Source organism: Mauremys mutica, chromosome 3 (assembly GCF_020497125.1).
Source record: "Mauremys mutica isolate MM-2020 ecotype Southern chromosome 3, ASM2049712v1, whole genome shotgun sequence".
Lineage (NCBI taxonomy): Eukaryota > Metazoa > Chordata > Testudines > Geoemydidae > Mauremys > Mauremys mutica.
In genome coordinates this window covers 210,439,319-210,456,556 of record NC_059074.1, presented here as the reverse complement: position 1 = coordinate 210,456,556, position 17,238 = coordinate 210,439,319, and the positions used below count along the sequence as shown (strand labels likewise).

Below are 17,238 nucleotides of genomic sequence, written 5' to 3'. Positions count from 1 at the left end.
CAGTCAGGGCAACCAAAGAAAATTGCAGGAGTCCTTCCCCAACACTATTAATAATCAGACCTTTGGCTTGTTTTGAACAGTTTTAAAATTTGAGCTAGTCCAGGTTTATCCACTTTTTGTATCCAAAGAGTAGGAGTGTAGTACTGGAGTATCTCTTAACTCACAGAAAAGCCTTTACACTATTTCACAGGTATCAATTTTGGGCTGATAAGCCACTTACTGAAATGTTAAGGTTAGAATTTAAGGTAACCTTGCTCTTCCTTTCTGTCCTGTACGGATCAGGACATCTTTCATGAGCTGGAGAAAGAAGGCCTGATAGCATCATGCTAGATCAGGGGTCAGCAACCTTTCAGAAGTGGTGTGCCGAGTCTTCATTTATTCACTCTAATTTAAAGTTTTGTGTGCCAGTAATACATTAACCTTTTAGAAGGTCTCTTTCTATAAGTCTATATTATATAACTAAACGATTGTATGTAAAGTAAACAAGGTTTTCAAAATATTTAAGAAGCTTCAATTAAATAAAAATGCTGATCTTACGCTGCCAGCCTGGGATTCTGTTCACCTAGGCTGGCAGCGGGCTGAGCGGGGCCTGTGGCCAGGATGCCGGCTGGCAAGGGGCTGGCAACTGGGACCCCAGACCTTGGGGGGGAGGGGGTTCCAGGGGTCAGGGCAGAGGCTGGGGGTGTAGGGCAGAAGACTGGGGGTTTATGGGGGGTTCCAAGGGTCAGGGCTGGGGGGGTGCAGGGCAGAAGGCTGAGGTGTTAAGCTCATGGGGGTGTTCCCAGCCCCCTGCCCTGAGCCGCTCATGGCAGGGGGCTGGGAGGGATATGCCCTGTTCCACCCCCTTCCCCAGAGCCCCGTCCCTACCTCTTCTCTGCCTCCTTTACCAGGAGCATGCTGCCACTCTTCCCCCTCCCCCTCGCAAAGGCCATCAGCTGATCCGCACAGGGAAGGAGAGGAGGAGGGCCAGGAAAGCACCACAGTATGGGGGGGGGGGGGAAGCTTGGCTGCCGCAGGACCAAGCTTCTGCCCCCGCAGGGGAGAGCGGTGGGGGCTGAGGGCCGGGACAGCAGCAGGCAGCAGCGTGCCACTCAAAATCGGCTTGTGTGCCGTGTTTGGCATGCGTGCTGTAGATTGCTGACTCGTGTGCTAGATCCTGCTGTACATGCAGCGAGTGGTGGCATAGGTGTTCAGTGATCCCATCTCTGAGCAATGCATCTAAAGTGGTGGTACTCTTATCCCATTAGAATTAGCCAATTGGTTCACACGTTTGGTGCTTTAACTGGGAAGATTCCTCTTTAATTTCTGCCTTTACCTGCTCATTACCCCACTATAAACCAGATCTTATCCCAGGGAAGTTTGCAACAATACTGCATACATATACAAACAATATCTTTCTTATATTATGATGGTAATACTAATGAGTCTATTATTGTGATACCCACAAAGGTATGAGGACATAGTATGGATTTTTGTTACATCCTTTCAGCTAACTTAAAACTTTGTGATGTTTTTCGTAGCACATGTACAGAGTGCAGAGCTGATCACCTAGCCAGAAACATCCATAAATAGTGTGGCAGCGTGAAGGATTGGGGGCTGTCTTATAGCACCCTCTTCCAGTTGGATATAGACTTGCTCAGTTAATCCTTTCCCTGGGGGAATTCTTCCTGGAACCTTCTCAGAGCCCAGGGAGGTAGTTTCTAGCAGGGTTAGTTGTGGGTTTTTTCCTGTTATTTCAAATCTCCTCAACAAGACAAGATCTAAAGTTCAACTCTATCCCTCACACCCATAAGTTCATCAACCCAAAAGTTCCTGGTTCTTACCTCAGGGCCTTTGTGATAAAAGGATTTCCCACCATTTGCCTTCTGTCTACTTGTTTCTTGGAGTAGTTGTTGTAGCCTTTGGCTGGTATTACAATAACTCTGCTCTAGTTCCTGCTCTTCCTTTTATGAGGATCAACCAGTTAAGCTGCAGGTGTTTTTCCCAGGTGTAGTGGGTGGGGCTAATTAGCCAGTGCTGGCCTCCAATTTGTCAAGGTCATTTTGAATTCTACTCCTGTCCTCCAAAGTGCTTGCAACCCATCCCAGCTTGGTATCACCAGCACATTTTATAAGCATAATCTCCAATTCATTATCCAAGTAATTAGGGAAAATATTGAATAGTACTGGACCCCGGAACGACCTTTGCAGGTCCACACTAGATACGCCCTCCCAAATTGACAGCAAACCATTGATAATTATTCGAGTATCATCTTTAACCAGTTTTGCCCTTACCTTATAGTAGTTTCATTTAGAACATATTTCCCTAGTTTGCTTATGAGAATGTCATGTGGGACTGTCAGAAGCCTTACTAAAATCAAGATATATCACATCTACTGCTTCCTCCCATCCCGTTAGACAGTAATCCTGCCAGAGAAGGAAATCAGGTTTGTTTGGCAAGATTTGTTCTTGATAGGTCCGTGCTGGCTATTCCTTATAACCCTGTTATCCTCTTAAGTTTTAACCAACTGACTGTTTAATAATTTGTTCCAGTATCTTTCTAGGTATCAAAGTTAGGCTGACTGGCCTGTAATTCCTGGGTCCTCTTTGTTCCTCTATAAAGAGACTCAGGGCTAGATTCACAAAGATTTAGATGCCTCTGTCCCAATTTTAAGTTCCACTGCAATTCCCAAAATTCGCCAAACCCTTTAAGCACTCGGTTTCTGTATTCTCAGGGTAAAGTTCCTTAGGTGCCTACATGTCTATCTTTAAGTATGCGCGCTGCTGCCTTACTCTAGGCATCTGGATACCTATATCCCACCTAAGCCCAGAGCAATTCACAAACCAGGGAAGATGATGGGAGACAATGCTCATTTTGCATGTGGCCCTTATCCTGTAGTTGTGCTCAGAGGCTGCCTAGTGGATTAAGTTACAAGTTACCTTATTGCTTCTAGCCTAGTGGTTAGTGCCCTTGCCTTGGATGTGATAGACCCAAGTTCAATTCCTCCCTCAGGCAGAATGGGAAAAATGATGTGAATAGTGTTTCGTACATCCGAGCTGAGTGCTCTAACCCAGTAGTTCTCAACCAGGGGTATACATACCTCTGGGTGTACACAGAGGTATTACAGGGGAGATACATCAACTCATCTAGGTATTTGCCTGGTTTTACAACAGGCCACATCAAAAGCACTAACTAAAATTTCATACAGACAATGACTTGTTTATATTGCTCTATACACTGAAATGTAAGTAAAATATTTATATTCCACTTGATTTATTGTATCATATGGTAACAATGAGAAAGTCAGCACTATTTCAGTAGGAGTGGGCTGTGATACTTTTGTATTTTTTGTCTGATTCTGTAGGCAAATAGTTTTTAAGTGAGATGAAACTTGGGGATACACAAGGCAAATCAGACTCCTGAAAGGGGTACAGTTGTCTGGAAAGGTTGAAAGTCACTGCTCTAACCCCTGATCATGCCCCCTTCTTTGTGTCTGTAGTAATTTAACCCCACACACACACACACAAGTATATATACCAATTTAAAAAAAATCAACCTGCAACTCTCACTAAATATTAAAAACAAGAAGGCATTGATTCAAACAGAGCCATTTAAGTATATAGTAATGTAAATTTTAAGTGAGATACTGCTTACTTGCATCACACTGTTGTTACTAGTGTGATAGGTGCACCTGTTTTTTGGAGCAGAGCAATTCCATCCTGGGTTGGACACTCGAGACAACTATCTGGAGATCCCCTTCTGTCTTCAATTAAATGTGCACACTGCATCGTAGCAAACGGATTAATGTACAGATGGCAACGACTTTGGATAATGCTATGCAAGCTAAACAGAAATCCGTCAAAATGCACAGCACCTTCTAGAGTCAAATGCACAGTGCTGTCTGAGGACCTGATATGTCTGGAGGAATCAGCTTTGCTAACATAAGAACATAAGAAAGGCCATACCGGGTCAGACCAAAGGTCCATCTAGCCCAGTATCTGTCTACCGACAGTGGCCAATGCCAGGTGCCCCTGAGGGAGTGAACTTAACAGGCAATGATCAAGTGATCTCTCTCCTGCCATCCATCTCCATCCTCTGACGAACAGAGGCTAGGGACACCATTCTTACCCATCCTGGCTAATAGCCATTTATGGACTTAGCCACCATGAATTTATCCAGTCCCCTTTTAAACATTGTTATAGTCCTAGCCTTCACAACCTCCTCAGATAAGGAGTTCCACAAGTTGACTGTGCGCTGCGTGAAGAAGAACTTCCTTTTATTTGTTTTAAACCTGCTGCCTATTAATTTCATTTGGTGACCCCTAGTTCTTGTATTATGGGAATAAGTAAATAACTTTTCCTTATCCACTTTCTCAACATCACTCATGATTTTATATACCTCTATCATATCCCCCCTTAGTCTTCTCTTTTCCAAACTGAAGAGTCCTAGCCTCTTTAATCTTTCCTCATATGGGACCCTCTCTAAACCCCTAATCATTTTAGTTGCTCTTTTCTGAACCTTTTCTAGTGCTAGAATATCTTTTTTGAGGTGAGGAGACCACATCTGTACACAGTATTCGAGATGTGGGCGTACCATGGATTTATATAAGGGCAATAATATATTCTCAGTCTTATTTTCTATCCCCTTTTTAATGATTCCTAACATCCTGTTTGCTTTTTTGACCGCCTCTGCACACTGCGTGGACATCTTCAGAGAACTATCCACGATAACTCCAAGATCTTTTTCCTGACTCGTTGTAGCTAAATTAGCCCCCATCATGTTGTATGTATAGTTGGGGTTATTTTTTCCAATGTGCATTACTTTACATTTATCCACATTAAATTTCATTTGCCATTTTGTTGCCCAATCACTTAGTTTTGTGAGATCTTTTTGAAGTTCTTCACAATCTGCTTTGGTCTTAACTATCTTGAGTAGTTTAGTATCATCTGCAAACTTTGCCACCTCACTGTTTACCCCTTTCTCCAGATCATTTATGAATAAATTGAATAGGATTGGTCCCAGGACTGACCCCTGGGGAACACCACTAGTTACCCCTCTCCATTCTGAGAATTTACCATTAATTCCTACCCTTTGTTCCCTGTCCTTTAACCAGTTCTCAATCCATGAAAGGACCTTTCCTTTTATCCCATGACAGCTTAATTTACATAAGAGCCTTTGGTGAGGGACCTTGTCAAAGGCTTTCTGGAAATCTAAGTACACTATGTCCACCGGATCCCCCTTGTCCACATGTTTGTTGACCCCTTCAAAGAACTCTAATAGATTAGTAAGACACGATTTCCCTTTACAGAAACCATGTTGACTATTGCTCAACAGTTTATGTTTTTCTATGTGTCTGACAATTTTATTCTTTACTATTGTTTCAACTAATTTGCCCGGTACCGACGTTAGACTTACCGGTCTGTAATTGCCGGGATCACCCCTAGAGCCCTTTTTAAATATCGGCGTTACATTAGCTAACTTCCAGTCATTGGGTAAGTTGTTCATTGCTGTGGGTAAAATGTGTGCAGTCATTTTTCCCCCCTAAAGCTTCTCAATCCCCCCTGCCCCCAAATATATTCTGTGCCCCCCAGTTTGACGGGGACGAGGAAGATGAGAGGTAGAAAGTTGTGACAGGTCTACCCCATCTGTCACAATTTGCTACCTGGGATGGGAGTATGGGAAAGGCAGAGACAACAAATTGTGACAGGGCAGCAAAAAAAGAACACCTACTTGTCAGTAACTTCTGCCAGTAGCGAATTGTGATGATAGCAGTTTGTAATGTTACACTGGCCGCGTTGCTGAAGTGTGGAGACGTGGTGGGTCTGGGGAGGGCTACTCAGTCACTCAGCGACCGTGTGACTTGCTCTTGCAGAGACCAAGGTGTACGTGGGGAACCTGGGCACCGGGGCCGGCAAGGGCGAGCTGGAGCGAGCCTTCAGCTACTACGGGCCCCTGCGCACCGTGTGGATCGCGCGGAACCCGCCGGGCTTCGCCTTCGTGGAGTTTGAAGACCCAAGAGATGCTGAAGATGCAGTTCGAGGTTTGGATGGAAAGTACGAATGCATTGTATTTCCAGTGGCCTTAACTTCTTACTAAGGGTATGTCTGCACTACAAGTGCGCCAGCAGCATTGCCACCGCCCCACTGGAGTGTAGACACTTGCTACAGCAGTGATGGAAAGAGTATCTCCATCGCTGTAGTAAATCCAGCCCTTGGGAGACAAGGACGGTAGAATTCTTCCATAAACCTCATAGTGTCTACTAGGGATATAAATATCATTTTTTAAAAATACCCATTTAAGCTATTAAAATTATATCGGTTAACGGTTTAATATTTTACATCCCCAGTTGGCACCCCGTCACCACTCCCTCCTGCGCATTGTTATGGCAATGGGAGGTGCAGGGAGGGAGAGACCATCACGTGATCTGGGAGTATTATGGTGATTGGGAGGTGTCATGGCGAGGGAGATACTGGTCTCCCTCGGTACATTGCGGGACTTTGGCTAGTTCCGGTCACGTGCCCCTTGCTGCCCAGCTCCCTGGCCGCCCCATGGGCCAGGAGGCAGCGAGACCTCCCTAGTAGCGGCAGCGGCCGGAGTTAGTGCCCAGCGCCACCTGGCCCCTCAGCCCGCCGCACCGACATCATGTGGCAGCAGCGAGCGGCGCCCTGAGTAGCCGCCCACACGGTAGGAGTCCGGATGGTGTCCAGGGCTCAGCATAGTCTCCCGAAGTGGTGAGGTGTCTCGCGAGGTGCTGGGCCAGCGGGGGGTGGCGGCTGCTCCCCAGGCAGGGGGCCTGTTTCTGTGGAGGATGCCATGTTGCCCGGCCAGGGTTGCTGTGCTGGTTCCTGGTGGGGAGTGAGGCACCGATGTTCCGGGCTCTCAAGCCATTGCCGTGCAAGGACAGCTCGGCTTGTCCTGCCCTGGGCGCTGCCACTGAGTGGAGAGCAGGATGAGGATAGAGAAGAGACGGATTTGTTAATGCACACGGTGTGCTCGGACGTGGGAGCAGGGGCAATCTGTTTTGGACGTTAACTGCAATATAGTAACGGTAAGACTAATACTTATCGGTTAACCATTTGACCGTTTAATATTTTACATCCCTAGCGTCTACAACAGGGCTTGTGTAGGCTTACCTACATCTCTCAGATGAGAATTTTTCACACCCCTGAGTGACATAACTAGGTTGACCTAAGTGTTACGTGTAGATCAGGGTTTAAAAGATGTAGCTCTTTTACAGCATTTGGATTCTCAAATGTTAGTGGTTCTTTGGAGATTGGCTTTCTTATTTTATAGGTGTTAGATAAGGAATAATACCAGATTATTAATTGATATTTTTTATAAATCAAATTACAGGGTGATTTGTGGCTCCCGAGTGAGAGTTGAGCTGTCAACAGGCATGCCCCGCCGCTCCCGCTATGATAGACCTCCCGCACGGCGACCATTTGATCCTAACGACCGGTGTTACGAATGTGGCGAGAAAGGTCATTATGCTTATGACTGTCATCGCTATAGTCGTCGAAGGAGGAGCAGGTATGTGTGTGAAAGGAGTGATTGGTTCTTTTCACCAGTTACTGTTGTCGTTAGCCAAGAAGAGAATGTTATGCCAGTTTAATTTAACTTTAATGCTGTAATTATACAGGCATATATTACAATTTGTTATTTCATATAAATGTTAATATATTAATAATCAACCTGGTCAAAACCTTTCAGGTTTCTTCGTTTGAGTCAGTCGCCTTGATTCAGAATGTCACGAGCCTTAAGATATCATGCTGAGGCGCCTTGCAAAATCCGACAATTAAGATCCTTCTAGACCTTGAGGTGATCAGCATAAGAGGCCAGATCCCCTCGAGCCATCTACACCTAGCTTCACCATATTCTTTAAAGGGCAGAAAATTTGAGACGGTGATCGCCTTAACAGTAAATTTGGCTTTCAATTGGGGCCCCCCCCTCCGGTTTAGAAAGAGGAACACCAGATTGACCACATTCCCACCTAGAAAAATCTTCTTGCGTCAATCAAGCCTCACCCTGGCTCATTTGGCTGTCAGTTTGATCGTCGTTAGATTGAAGAGAACACCTAGATGCAGCGATCGGCTATAGATACTTCTAGATCGTCTAGATCTGCTAGACCTTGGGCCAAAGAGGGTCGACCTGCAAACTTGCAAGGTTTATTTTAATACACATTACAGTGTTTTTATATTATCATGTAATTCTAAATGTAATTCAGCTTAACATCTTTTCTAGGGAGTAAAAATACTCAAAGCAAATAGGCCCTGAGTTTTTTCCAACTGACAGACACTAATTTTTAGTTGTCTGAAATTTTGACTTCAACAGAGGCTCACGTGCGCTAATTGCTAAAGTTGTTTTCTAATACTTATTTTTTCTAACCTACCATTAGGTCACGTTCTAGATCTCATTCAAGGTCCAGAGGAAGAAGGTATTCTCGGTCACGCAGCCGAAGCCGTGGTAGGAGGTGAGTTTCAGGCTGTCTTGTGCTTCCCTTTTTTAAGAGATGTCAAACATTGCATAATTATATTTTTAAATTTTTCCCTGCAGGTCCAGGTCAGCTTCCCTTCGCAGATCCAGATCTGTCTCTCCTCGTAGATCTAGATCAGCCTCACCGCGCAGATCCCGATCGGGTTCTTTAAAAAGATCAAGGTAATTGTTGTTATGCACAATAACTACCAGATAATGTTTTTATTAAGGTTGTAAATTCAGATATATTTGTGGGAAGTGTAACTTTCCGTGTTTGCAGAGCAGACTCTTTGAAAAAGGCCTGACAACCCTCAAGACCGAACTATAACTCCTTTAAAAGGGCTATGGGGGAATGCATTAACTTTAGTTCCTCTTAAACTAAAGTAGATAGCGAAAAAAGAGTTTTCTGAAGGCTTGTTTACACAGAGCAGAAATGTGCACTACTGCAATGTGACTTCTAAAGAGCATTAATATGTTTGTGCATTAATTGGTCTGGGTAGACCCTGCTGGTGTGCACTAAAGGTTCTCTGGTGTGCTTTAACATAGTGCTTTTTCAAACAAAAACGGGCTACACGGACAAATTAATGTGCAGTACATTACCCCACCATGTAGGCAAGCACTGAGCTTTTGGGACAACATGGTTAAAGCTATAACCTTATTCTGTGTAATCTAGGTGTCTGTTCAGATTGTCCTATGCACCCTGTAGGTCCTGTGATCTTGAGCACCGATCGGCAACAAGGCTACTTTGATAGGCTACTTTAATCATCGTAATACTTTCTCCTGGAGCTGGATTGGTTTTTATTAGTTTCTTTTCAAACTTAGATCTAGATCCAGATCACGATCAAGATCCAGGTCTGTTACATGGCCAAGAAGCAGGTAAGATCTTTGACAGAATTGATTAAAGCAACTAACTAATAGCTGCAGGCTGAATTAACTTGTGGTCAAATGCATTAAGTTTTTTTCAATTCTAAGTAAATGCTAGGTGCTCTCTAACCTCCTTTTCCAGCAAGTTTGGGGTATGAAGTGTTCTAAAATTGTACATCATAGATTTATTTGTAATAGATTTTATTACTTTACCTGCAGTTTTACAGGACACCTTAGGTTTAGATCTGTGATGGTGAACAATAGGCAAACCTTCGGTACATAAACCAGTTGTGACTAGTATGCATGTATGCCAGTTAATATGTATGAGAAACACATAAGTCACCTAAAACTGAAGTAAGTCCTAGTACTCAAATGCACCTTGCCCATTTGAGATCATAATTCCTTCCTGCTTCTAACGTGCAGGAAGTCAAAGCACACTGTTGTGCTACTACGTAAAGCAGTTCCTCCCAAGGATTCTCCATGCCAGATTCTTGGTATTCTGTAGTGCCCTAGGTACGTGCCCAGGACTAGTGCATGAAAGACTCACTCACTCACCAGTGCCCAAATTCTTGGTTACTGCTGACTCAGACTGTCTGAACGCTGATCTCTGAATGGTACTGGGCAGCAACTGTTAGTTGTGGTACCTGAATTAGATTAAAAGGTGGCATAATAGTGTGAAGGATTGTTTTGTACAGAATGGATCATAGGAATTACATGTCTCAAACCGGATTTAAAGAATTGTGTGTAAAACGTTTCATGCTGGAGTTCTCATTAATACTTCTATAATGAGTAGCTCTAAGCCGCAGTCTATACGTGGGTGTGCCATGGACAACGAAGCTGGCATTCATGGAGCAGGTCTCCTGCTGTCTGTTATGTAAAGATGGAATTAAAATGTGGGATTACGGATGATGCTGTTCCAGCCTCTGCTCTCAACTACATCCGTTGGTTTTGCTCCCTGTCTCGAAAGGCTGTGGAATTAAAGACGAGCTCTCTCCTCGCTGCAAGCAGCAGCTGTGTGGGGTGGGGGCGTGTCTAGAGAAAGCAAAGCGAAGCAGCACCTAAAGGAGTAGGTGGGAAGGCCCCTTGCCTAGAAGGGAGGAAGAGCCCAGTACTGGTGATGGCAAGCGACAGGATCCCTGTTACAAGTGGGAGAGACGGTGAGAACTTTCTGGGGGAAGGGGAGGATGAAGAGTAGGGGAAGCCCTGCTTGGTAGTGGGGCAGGAGAGGTGAATCCTAACTAGAAGGACCAATGTAGAAGGTGACAGATAAGAGAGGAGAAATACTGACATGAGTGCAGTAAGATTCGGGAGGGAGGGAGACAGGGAGAAGCCCTGTCTAGTGTGCGGGAGGAGAAGTGTGGTGTGCTTTCTCTTGCTGCTAAGGTGGGCTCTTTCTACCTGTTACCTCATAAGTGCCACAGTGAGCCTTAACATTTCTTCCTCTGAGTTCACTTCTCCACTTGGCCATTCTTTTCATCTTCATTGAATCTACCCAGACTTTAATTGGCATATGCCAGTGATGTGCAGAGGACAACTAATCAAGCTCAACTTGCATGTCAGCGAGGGAGACTCTTGGATAACCCTGCATACCATTGGCTACTGAGTTTTAGCACTGGGATTGTTTTCTCAGAGTCAGCAGTTTGTTCTCAGATGAAGGGATTACACCTAGAATTCCCATTTTAACATTAAACTTATTCATGGCCTACCCGTGTCACTGTAAGTGTGCAGTTAAGTGGTGAAGCATTGATACTGTTCATTGTGCATGGTAAGCAGACGATTCTCATGGCTTCCTTACAGAAGAACAAAGGGAAGGCTTGGCATTAGAGCTATAAAAGTTCTAGAACCAGTTAAACGTTCTCATCCTGCTGCTAATTTTAAAATGTCACAAAATCACATTAGGAGAACTTGTTTCTGATGCTGGTTATATTAAGGAGGCACTGCTCTCATGCTAATTCTTTTTGTTGAAAGATTTTCTGAGCCAAGAAAATGGCACAAGTGTTGCCATACTGCAGAAATAGTTAGGGGGAATCAAACACAAATGAATATGAGTGAGCAACTTATATCTGCCTTGAAAACATGCTGGTATATTTCATTACATGAGTATTGATGCATGGGCCTGGGAATGGTCAGCAGTCACTGCAGGATGTGCATCACATGAGGTGGAATGCATAAACTAACTGCTGACACTACTGGGGATTGCTTAAGTAAAGAATAAATATCGGTGCCCTGTTTCAAGGTTTCTGCTTCTGAAAATACCTGAAAGTGACAACCCCGGTGAAGTTCAGTGTATGGTTTACTGTAGCAGGCTTCATGCATTATCTTCATAAACTAATTGGCCACATGAGTGAAATTTCATTGTCTTGTGTGTCAAGAAATTCTATGCAAAAGCAAATGAGCAACACTTGGTGTGATGGAGCTGGTAAGGAAGGAAGGTTGTGAATTTCTCGGTCATAGGCCTGGTCTACACTACGCGTTTAAACCGGTTTAAGGAGTGTAAAACCGATTTAACGCCACACCCGTCCACACTAAGAGGCCCTTTATATCGATATAAAGGGCTCTTTAAACCGGCTTCTGTACTCCTCCCTAACGAGAGGAGTAGCACTAGTATCGGTATTACCATATCGGATTAGGGTTAGTGGGGCCGCAAATCGACGGTATTGGCCTCCGGGCGGTATCCCACAGTGCACCACTGACCGCTCTGGACAGGAATCTGAACTCGGATGCAGTGGCCAGGTAGACAGGAAAAGCCCCGCGAACTTTTGAATATTTCCTGTTTGCCCAGCGTGGAGCTCCGATCAGAACGGGTGGCGATGCAGACTGAAATCAAAATAAAAAAAGAGCTCCAGCATGGACCATGCGGACGTGATCGCAGTAAGGGCAGGCAAATCTGTTCTATCAGCGCTCCGTTACAGAAGATGAAATTCAAAATCATTTTTAAAAAATCTCCACACAGACGACATTGCTGGAGCTCTTTTTTTATTTTGATTTCGGACTGCATCGCCACCCGTTGCTTTCCCAGAGGAAGGAGTGACTGATGACATTTACCCAGAACCACCCACGACAATGATTTTTGCCCCATCAGGCACTGGGATCTCAACCCACAAATTCCAAGGAGCGGGGGAGGCTGCGGGAACTATGGGATAGCTACGGAATAGCTACCCACAGTGCAACGCTCCAGAAGTCGACGCTAGCCTCGGACCGTGGACGCACACCACCGATTTAATGTGTTTAGTGTGGCCGCGCGCACTCGATTTTATACAATCTGTTTTGCTAAACCGGTTTATGTAAAATCGGAATAATCCCGTAGTGCAGACGTACCCATAGTGACTTTTGATGATTGAGAGCTCTAGATTCTTACAAGAATTAATATTAGGACTGAGGTACAGCAGTGTCACTTGCCTAAAGCAGTATTTGTTTCAAAGAAACCAAGTTCTTGGTTCAGAAAGGACATTAAGGGATGCACTAGTTGAATGACTTGATGTGTTCTGCTGACTGAACTCAATGTAATAGTTCAGGGGTAGGCAACCTATGGCACGTGTGCCGAAGGTGGCACGCAAGCTGACTTTCAGTGGCACTCACACTGCCCGGGTCCTGGCCACCGGTCCGGGGGGGCTCTGCATTTTAATTTAATTTTAAATGAAGCTTCTTAAACATTTTATAAACCTTATTTACTTTACATACAACAGTAGTTTAGTTATATATTATAGACTTCTAGAAAGAGACCTTCTAAAAACATTAAAATGTATTACTGGCACGCAAAACCTTAAATTAGAGTGACTAAATGAAAACTCGGCACACCACTTCTGAAAGTTTGCTGACCCCTGTAATAGTTCAAGGTTTATCTAAACATAGCAATCACAATTCTGACAACATCAAAGCTTATGAAATGCGGAAATAGTTGAGGAAAGGCTTGAATACTGGAAAACTAAAATATTATTTGTTGATGAAACTATCTAGAAAATGCATCTACTTTCATGGACAACATTGGATTTCTGCCTGTCAGTTACCAGCCCTCCACAGTTTTCTTGGCATGTAGTATGAATTTTATCATCACTGGTTTAGGTAACTTCACTGTACGTGCATCCCACTGGTGCCTTGCTGAGCCTTATTTCTCTCCCATTGTAGGTCTGGGTCCCATGGTAGATCTAAATCTGGCTCACCTGCTAAAAGGTGAGCATGTAATGTAATGCACTAGATCTTTTAGAAGTCAGTATTGCTTCATCATGATTCACAAAGCCCTTTGCTTGGACCAGTATTTCACTTGTATTTGAAGGATGTTATTGCTAAGTTTTAATAGTTGGGATTTTTACTACAAAGGTCATGAATATTTACTGAGATGGGGAGTGGAGGGTGATTTCCCTACCCCATATTTTGTTTTAACTGTTTAGTTTCCACCACGGTACTGATTCCTCTTACTTAAACTTGTTCTTCTCCTCCACCCCTATATCACAGAATTGTTGTGACAGTTAAATATTGTTCTTAAAACACCTAAAAGGGTTTGCTGCAAAGGCATATATAGCTCCAGCTGTAGTAGGGATGGTGGGGATTAATTTGATGCTCCAACAAATCCTCGTAAAAGATTTTGGACGCTTTGCCAGTGATACCTATATAAAATGGTGACTAAGGTTCCAGAGAGTTTCTCACTGTTGTTAAGTGTGGGAGAACTTGTTTTGTTGTAATGTAATGTAATGTAACTTTGAGTTGTCACTCAGTGTTTCTTTCTGTTTTGCAGCCGATCAAAGTCCAGATCCCCCTCTCCAAAGAGAAGGTAAGTTGAATCTTGCTACTAAAGACTGCTGGGTGTAGCACATATTACAGTGTCTTGTCATCACTACTGAAAAGTCAGCATTTGCCAGCACTGAAGTTACTGGAACTTTTTCCTTTACTTAACTGTAAGCAGTAAAAGGAATCTTTTGGAGAGACTGGGCTTCCTTAGTGCATGTGACACTGATTACTAAAGTGAGGCACCCAGAGGTAAACTGCTCCGAAGAAAGTGGGAACATGGTGCATCGTGAAGAGCTTGCCTTGGGCTATTTCTGTTGGACTTCCAGCCTCTGTAAAGGTTTCATTGAACTGAGATCCATGCAAGAGGATAAGCAAAAGCACATGAAACTTATGGGTAAATAATCACAGGGAGAATCCATTTTAAACAGTCTATTTAAAAACTCCAGTGACTGTAATGAGACTAACTTCTTTTGTAGAAGGTGCAATGGACTACTTTTGGCTTACAGTTAAACCTTTTTCAGAAGGACTGAACCCAGTTTCTCAAGGGATGTTTGTAGCCAGAGGAAAAATTGGAATAATACTAAGGATAGTGGGAAATGGAAATGGCTCAGATTAAATGTGTGAAACAAAACAAACTAAAGACTTTTTGTAACAAACACCCATCTGGCTGAATGGACTCAAACTGCTGTCATCCTTGCTGCTGGCTCTACCTTAACAAATAGCTGCACAGTCTGCTGTTCCTACATGGTAATAGCAAGATGAAATTCTCTACATTTTCCTTTTGTAGCCCAGATCAGTTCTTATTAGAACTTCTGTATGTTTTTATGTAATTAATCACTAGCCTTGTTTTTTCAATTTTAGTCTGAGCCATTTATAACCATTCTCCATTAACTTGGGTAAGTATGCTCTTCTGAACACTTGGAGACAACTCTTCCAAGCTTGGTAAAAATCTCCTGAGGGAAGGAGTGCATGAGAAGTGGAGTAGCTTGTAACATGCCACACTGAGACCTTGTTTGTAGTCTTCCTTTTCCTCCTTACTCTGTTCTTTTCCTCTTATTCTTTTGGACACTTTAGAAAAGACTGTCAAATCTTAAAGATGCATTGTTTATTCATTAAAAAGACTAATGACTCTATAGCAAACTTGAGATTTCTTACATCCTTGAGGATATTGTCTAACAGTGTATGTTTGCAAGGTCTGTTTTAGAAGGAAAAACTCACTAAATTCATCAGTGCTGGGAGGAAAGGGCTTTCTTGGTGTGGTGGGTGGTGTTGAATCTGCAGTTCCAGATGAATATTGAAGTTACTCCAACTGACTTCTGTTTTCTTTTCACTTTCAGTCATTCACCATCAGGAAGCCCTCGAAGGAGGAGTGCAAGTCCTGTAAGAATGGACTGAAATTTCAAAGTTAACCTTCTGGGAAGAACGTTATTTTGTTTACATTATTAAAAGGGATTTGTGGTGTCTTTGATGTATATGGTAAGGGCTTAGTTCTAGAAGGGTATTTCAATCTGATAACAATTGGCCTGGATCTGGATCATTTAAATTCTGCAAAATCACATCAGTAGACTAGTACACAACTTGTTTTGTTGTATGTATTAACATGCTGTGATCTGAAAATGTGGGACTCTTTTATTGACATGTTTTTTTATTGCCTCGTTGAAATAAAATGTCTATTTCTAACTAAAAACCTCCTTGTGGTGCCCTACTGCTTAACAAAAAAAAAAAGGTGGCTACCATTAGCCTACCCTAAACCAATCATATCCTTCCCAGTTTATTTTAAATAGTCTCTAGTTATGTGAACTTGTTATTGACGTTAAATGGATGATGACAACATTTTAAACAGTGACTAAAAATCCTTAATCTCAGTTGCCATAACTTCCTGTAATATCATATACATGAGCTCTCTATTCATTGTAATCTTCCAGTGTAGAGAGAGTATGAATTTCTAATATCTAAAGTTTGTTTACAAAAAGTAAAGCCTTTCTTATCACAAAGCAGAAGGGCACAAGCACAATATTTCCACTGTAGGTTACCTTTAAATAACGGTTCATGTTCCGAGAGGAAAAGGCAGCTTTTTTTCACTCTCTCTCTATCACAACCCATTTATGGTCAGTTAGTCTAGCCTGAGAAAAACTGAACGAAACTGAGAACTGTTCTGCAACACAGGTTGCAATCAAAAAGCAGCCTGTATGCTGATAGACAAAACCTGTTTAGATATTGTAAAATAAACTCTATAGTGCACACAGCAAATATGTGGTTGAAGAGCTTAAAATGAATCTTATGTGAAACTCCCTAAAGCCTTGTTGGTCTGTAGCCAGGAGTGGCATGGGGATATGACATTTCATGTTGAAACTAAGACTGGCTGTCCATAGGTCTTATCTGATTGGCAAATATAGTGTTGGACTGCCAGTTTCCTTCTTAATAGATATTAAAAAATCTCCATTTTTTTTTATTCTGGACTACTTTATTTAATGTAGCTAGATGTCAGTTTCAACATTTAAGGAGAACTGTTAGGGTTTTCCAAACATCCACTGAATTCCAAAGAGCAGACTTGTGTGGGCTCCTAATGAAATGGCTAATGGCAGATTAAAAGTTTACGACTTGTAAAAGTATAAAGTTATTAATGTACCTTAAATAGCAAAATGACCTTTTGGACCAAAAGACAAATTTTGGGTAACCCATGATTTTCAGATAACAGACTTCTCATTTAATGTTAGACTCCACTTGTGTCTGGTAGATGTTAGAACCCCTGAGTAGTCCCCACACTCTGAAAATGTTACAATTGGCAGCTTTATTTCTGAAGTGTACTAGCCACTTTCCTAGCTTTGATGTCTAGTTTTGATTTTTCTGGTGTTTGATTTCCATATGTTCAGTGCATTGTTGCTTAACAACAGAAGCATCCACTCCCAGTGCTAATTATGCTGTGATTAATATTCTGCTAATATCCATAAAACAAAACTGCAAAATGGGGAGCAGGAAATGACAACATTGATTCTCCTGAAATAATTCAGCAAATATACCCAGAAGCCATTGCTTAGGATGACATTCATCAGTATAGACTGGCCATTGTCTGGCAGTTTTACAGTATAACTAGTAAAAGTGCCACATGGAATGATGCTATTGCATTTAATGAGCTCTTTCTCTTCTGTACTGTTAAGACAATCCTACTCCACAATAAACATGCAGACTCTAAAATTA

General features: G+C 42.8%; 2 protein-coding genes and 1 long non-coding RNA gene across 3 annotated transcripts in view; 1 reads left to right on the top strand and 2 right to left on the bottom strand.

Annotated features, from left to right (window-relative positions):
* GEMIN6 (gem nuclear organelle associated protein 6) overlaps positions 1 to 1,951 on the bottom strand; it is a 15,764-nt gene extending 13,813 nt beyond the window's left edge. The window contains exon 1 of the mRNA XM_045008977.1: positions 1,824 to 1,951. The gene's annotated coding sequence lies outside the window, so the exon portion shown is untranslated. The remainder of the gene's footprint in view (positions 1 to 1,823) is intronic.
* LOC123365938 (serine/arginine-rich splicing factor 7) overlaps positions 1 to 17,238 on the top strand; it is a 20,174-nt gene extending 2,936 nt beyond the window's left edge. Inside the window, exons 2-9 of the mRNA XM_045008975.1 lie at positions 5,852 to 6,032; positions 7,333 to 7,509; positions 8,375 to 8,449; positions 8,533 to 8,634; positions 9,274 to 9,327; positions 13,441 to 13,485; positions 14,048 to 14,083; positions 15,378 to 17,238. Of these exons, the coding sequence (XP_044864910.1) occupies positions 5,852 to 6,032; positions 7,333 to 7,509; positions 8,375 to 8,449; positions 8,533 to 8,634; positions 9,274 to 9,327; positions 13,441 to 13,485; positions 14,048 to 14,083; positions 15,378 to 15,435 (728 nt within the window). The 3' untranslated portion in view covers positions 15,436 to 17,238. The remainder of the gene's footprint in view (positions 1 to 5,851; positions 6,033 to 7,332; positions 7,510 to 8,374; positions 8,450 to 8,532; positions 8,635 to 9,273; positions 9,328 to 13,440; positions 13,486 to 14,047; positions 14,084 to 15,377) is intronic.
* Positions 13,120 to 15,397, bottom strand: LOC123365940. Its single transcript, XR_006577836.1, has 2 exons — positions 15,259 to 15,397; positions 13,120 to 14,388 (listed from the first exon to the last, which is right to left on the bottom strand). It is a non-coding gene; the product is annotated as an uncharacterized LOC123365940 (long non-coding RNA).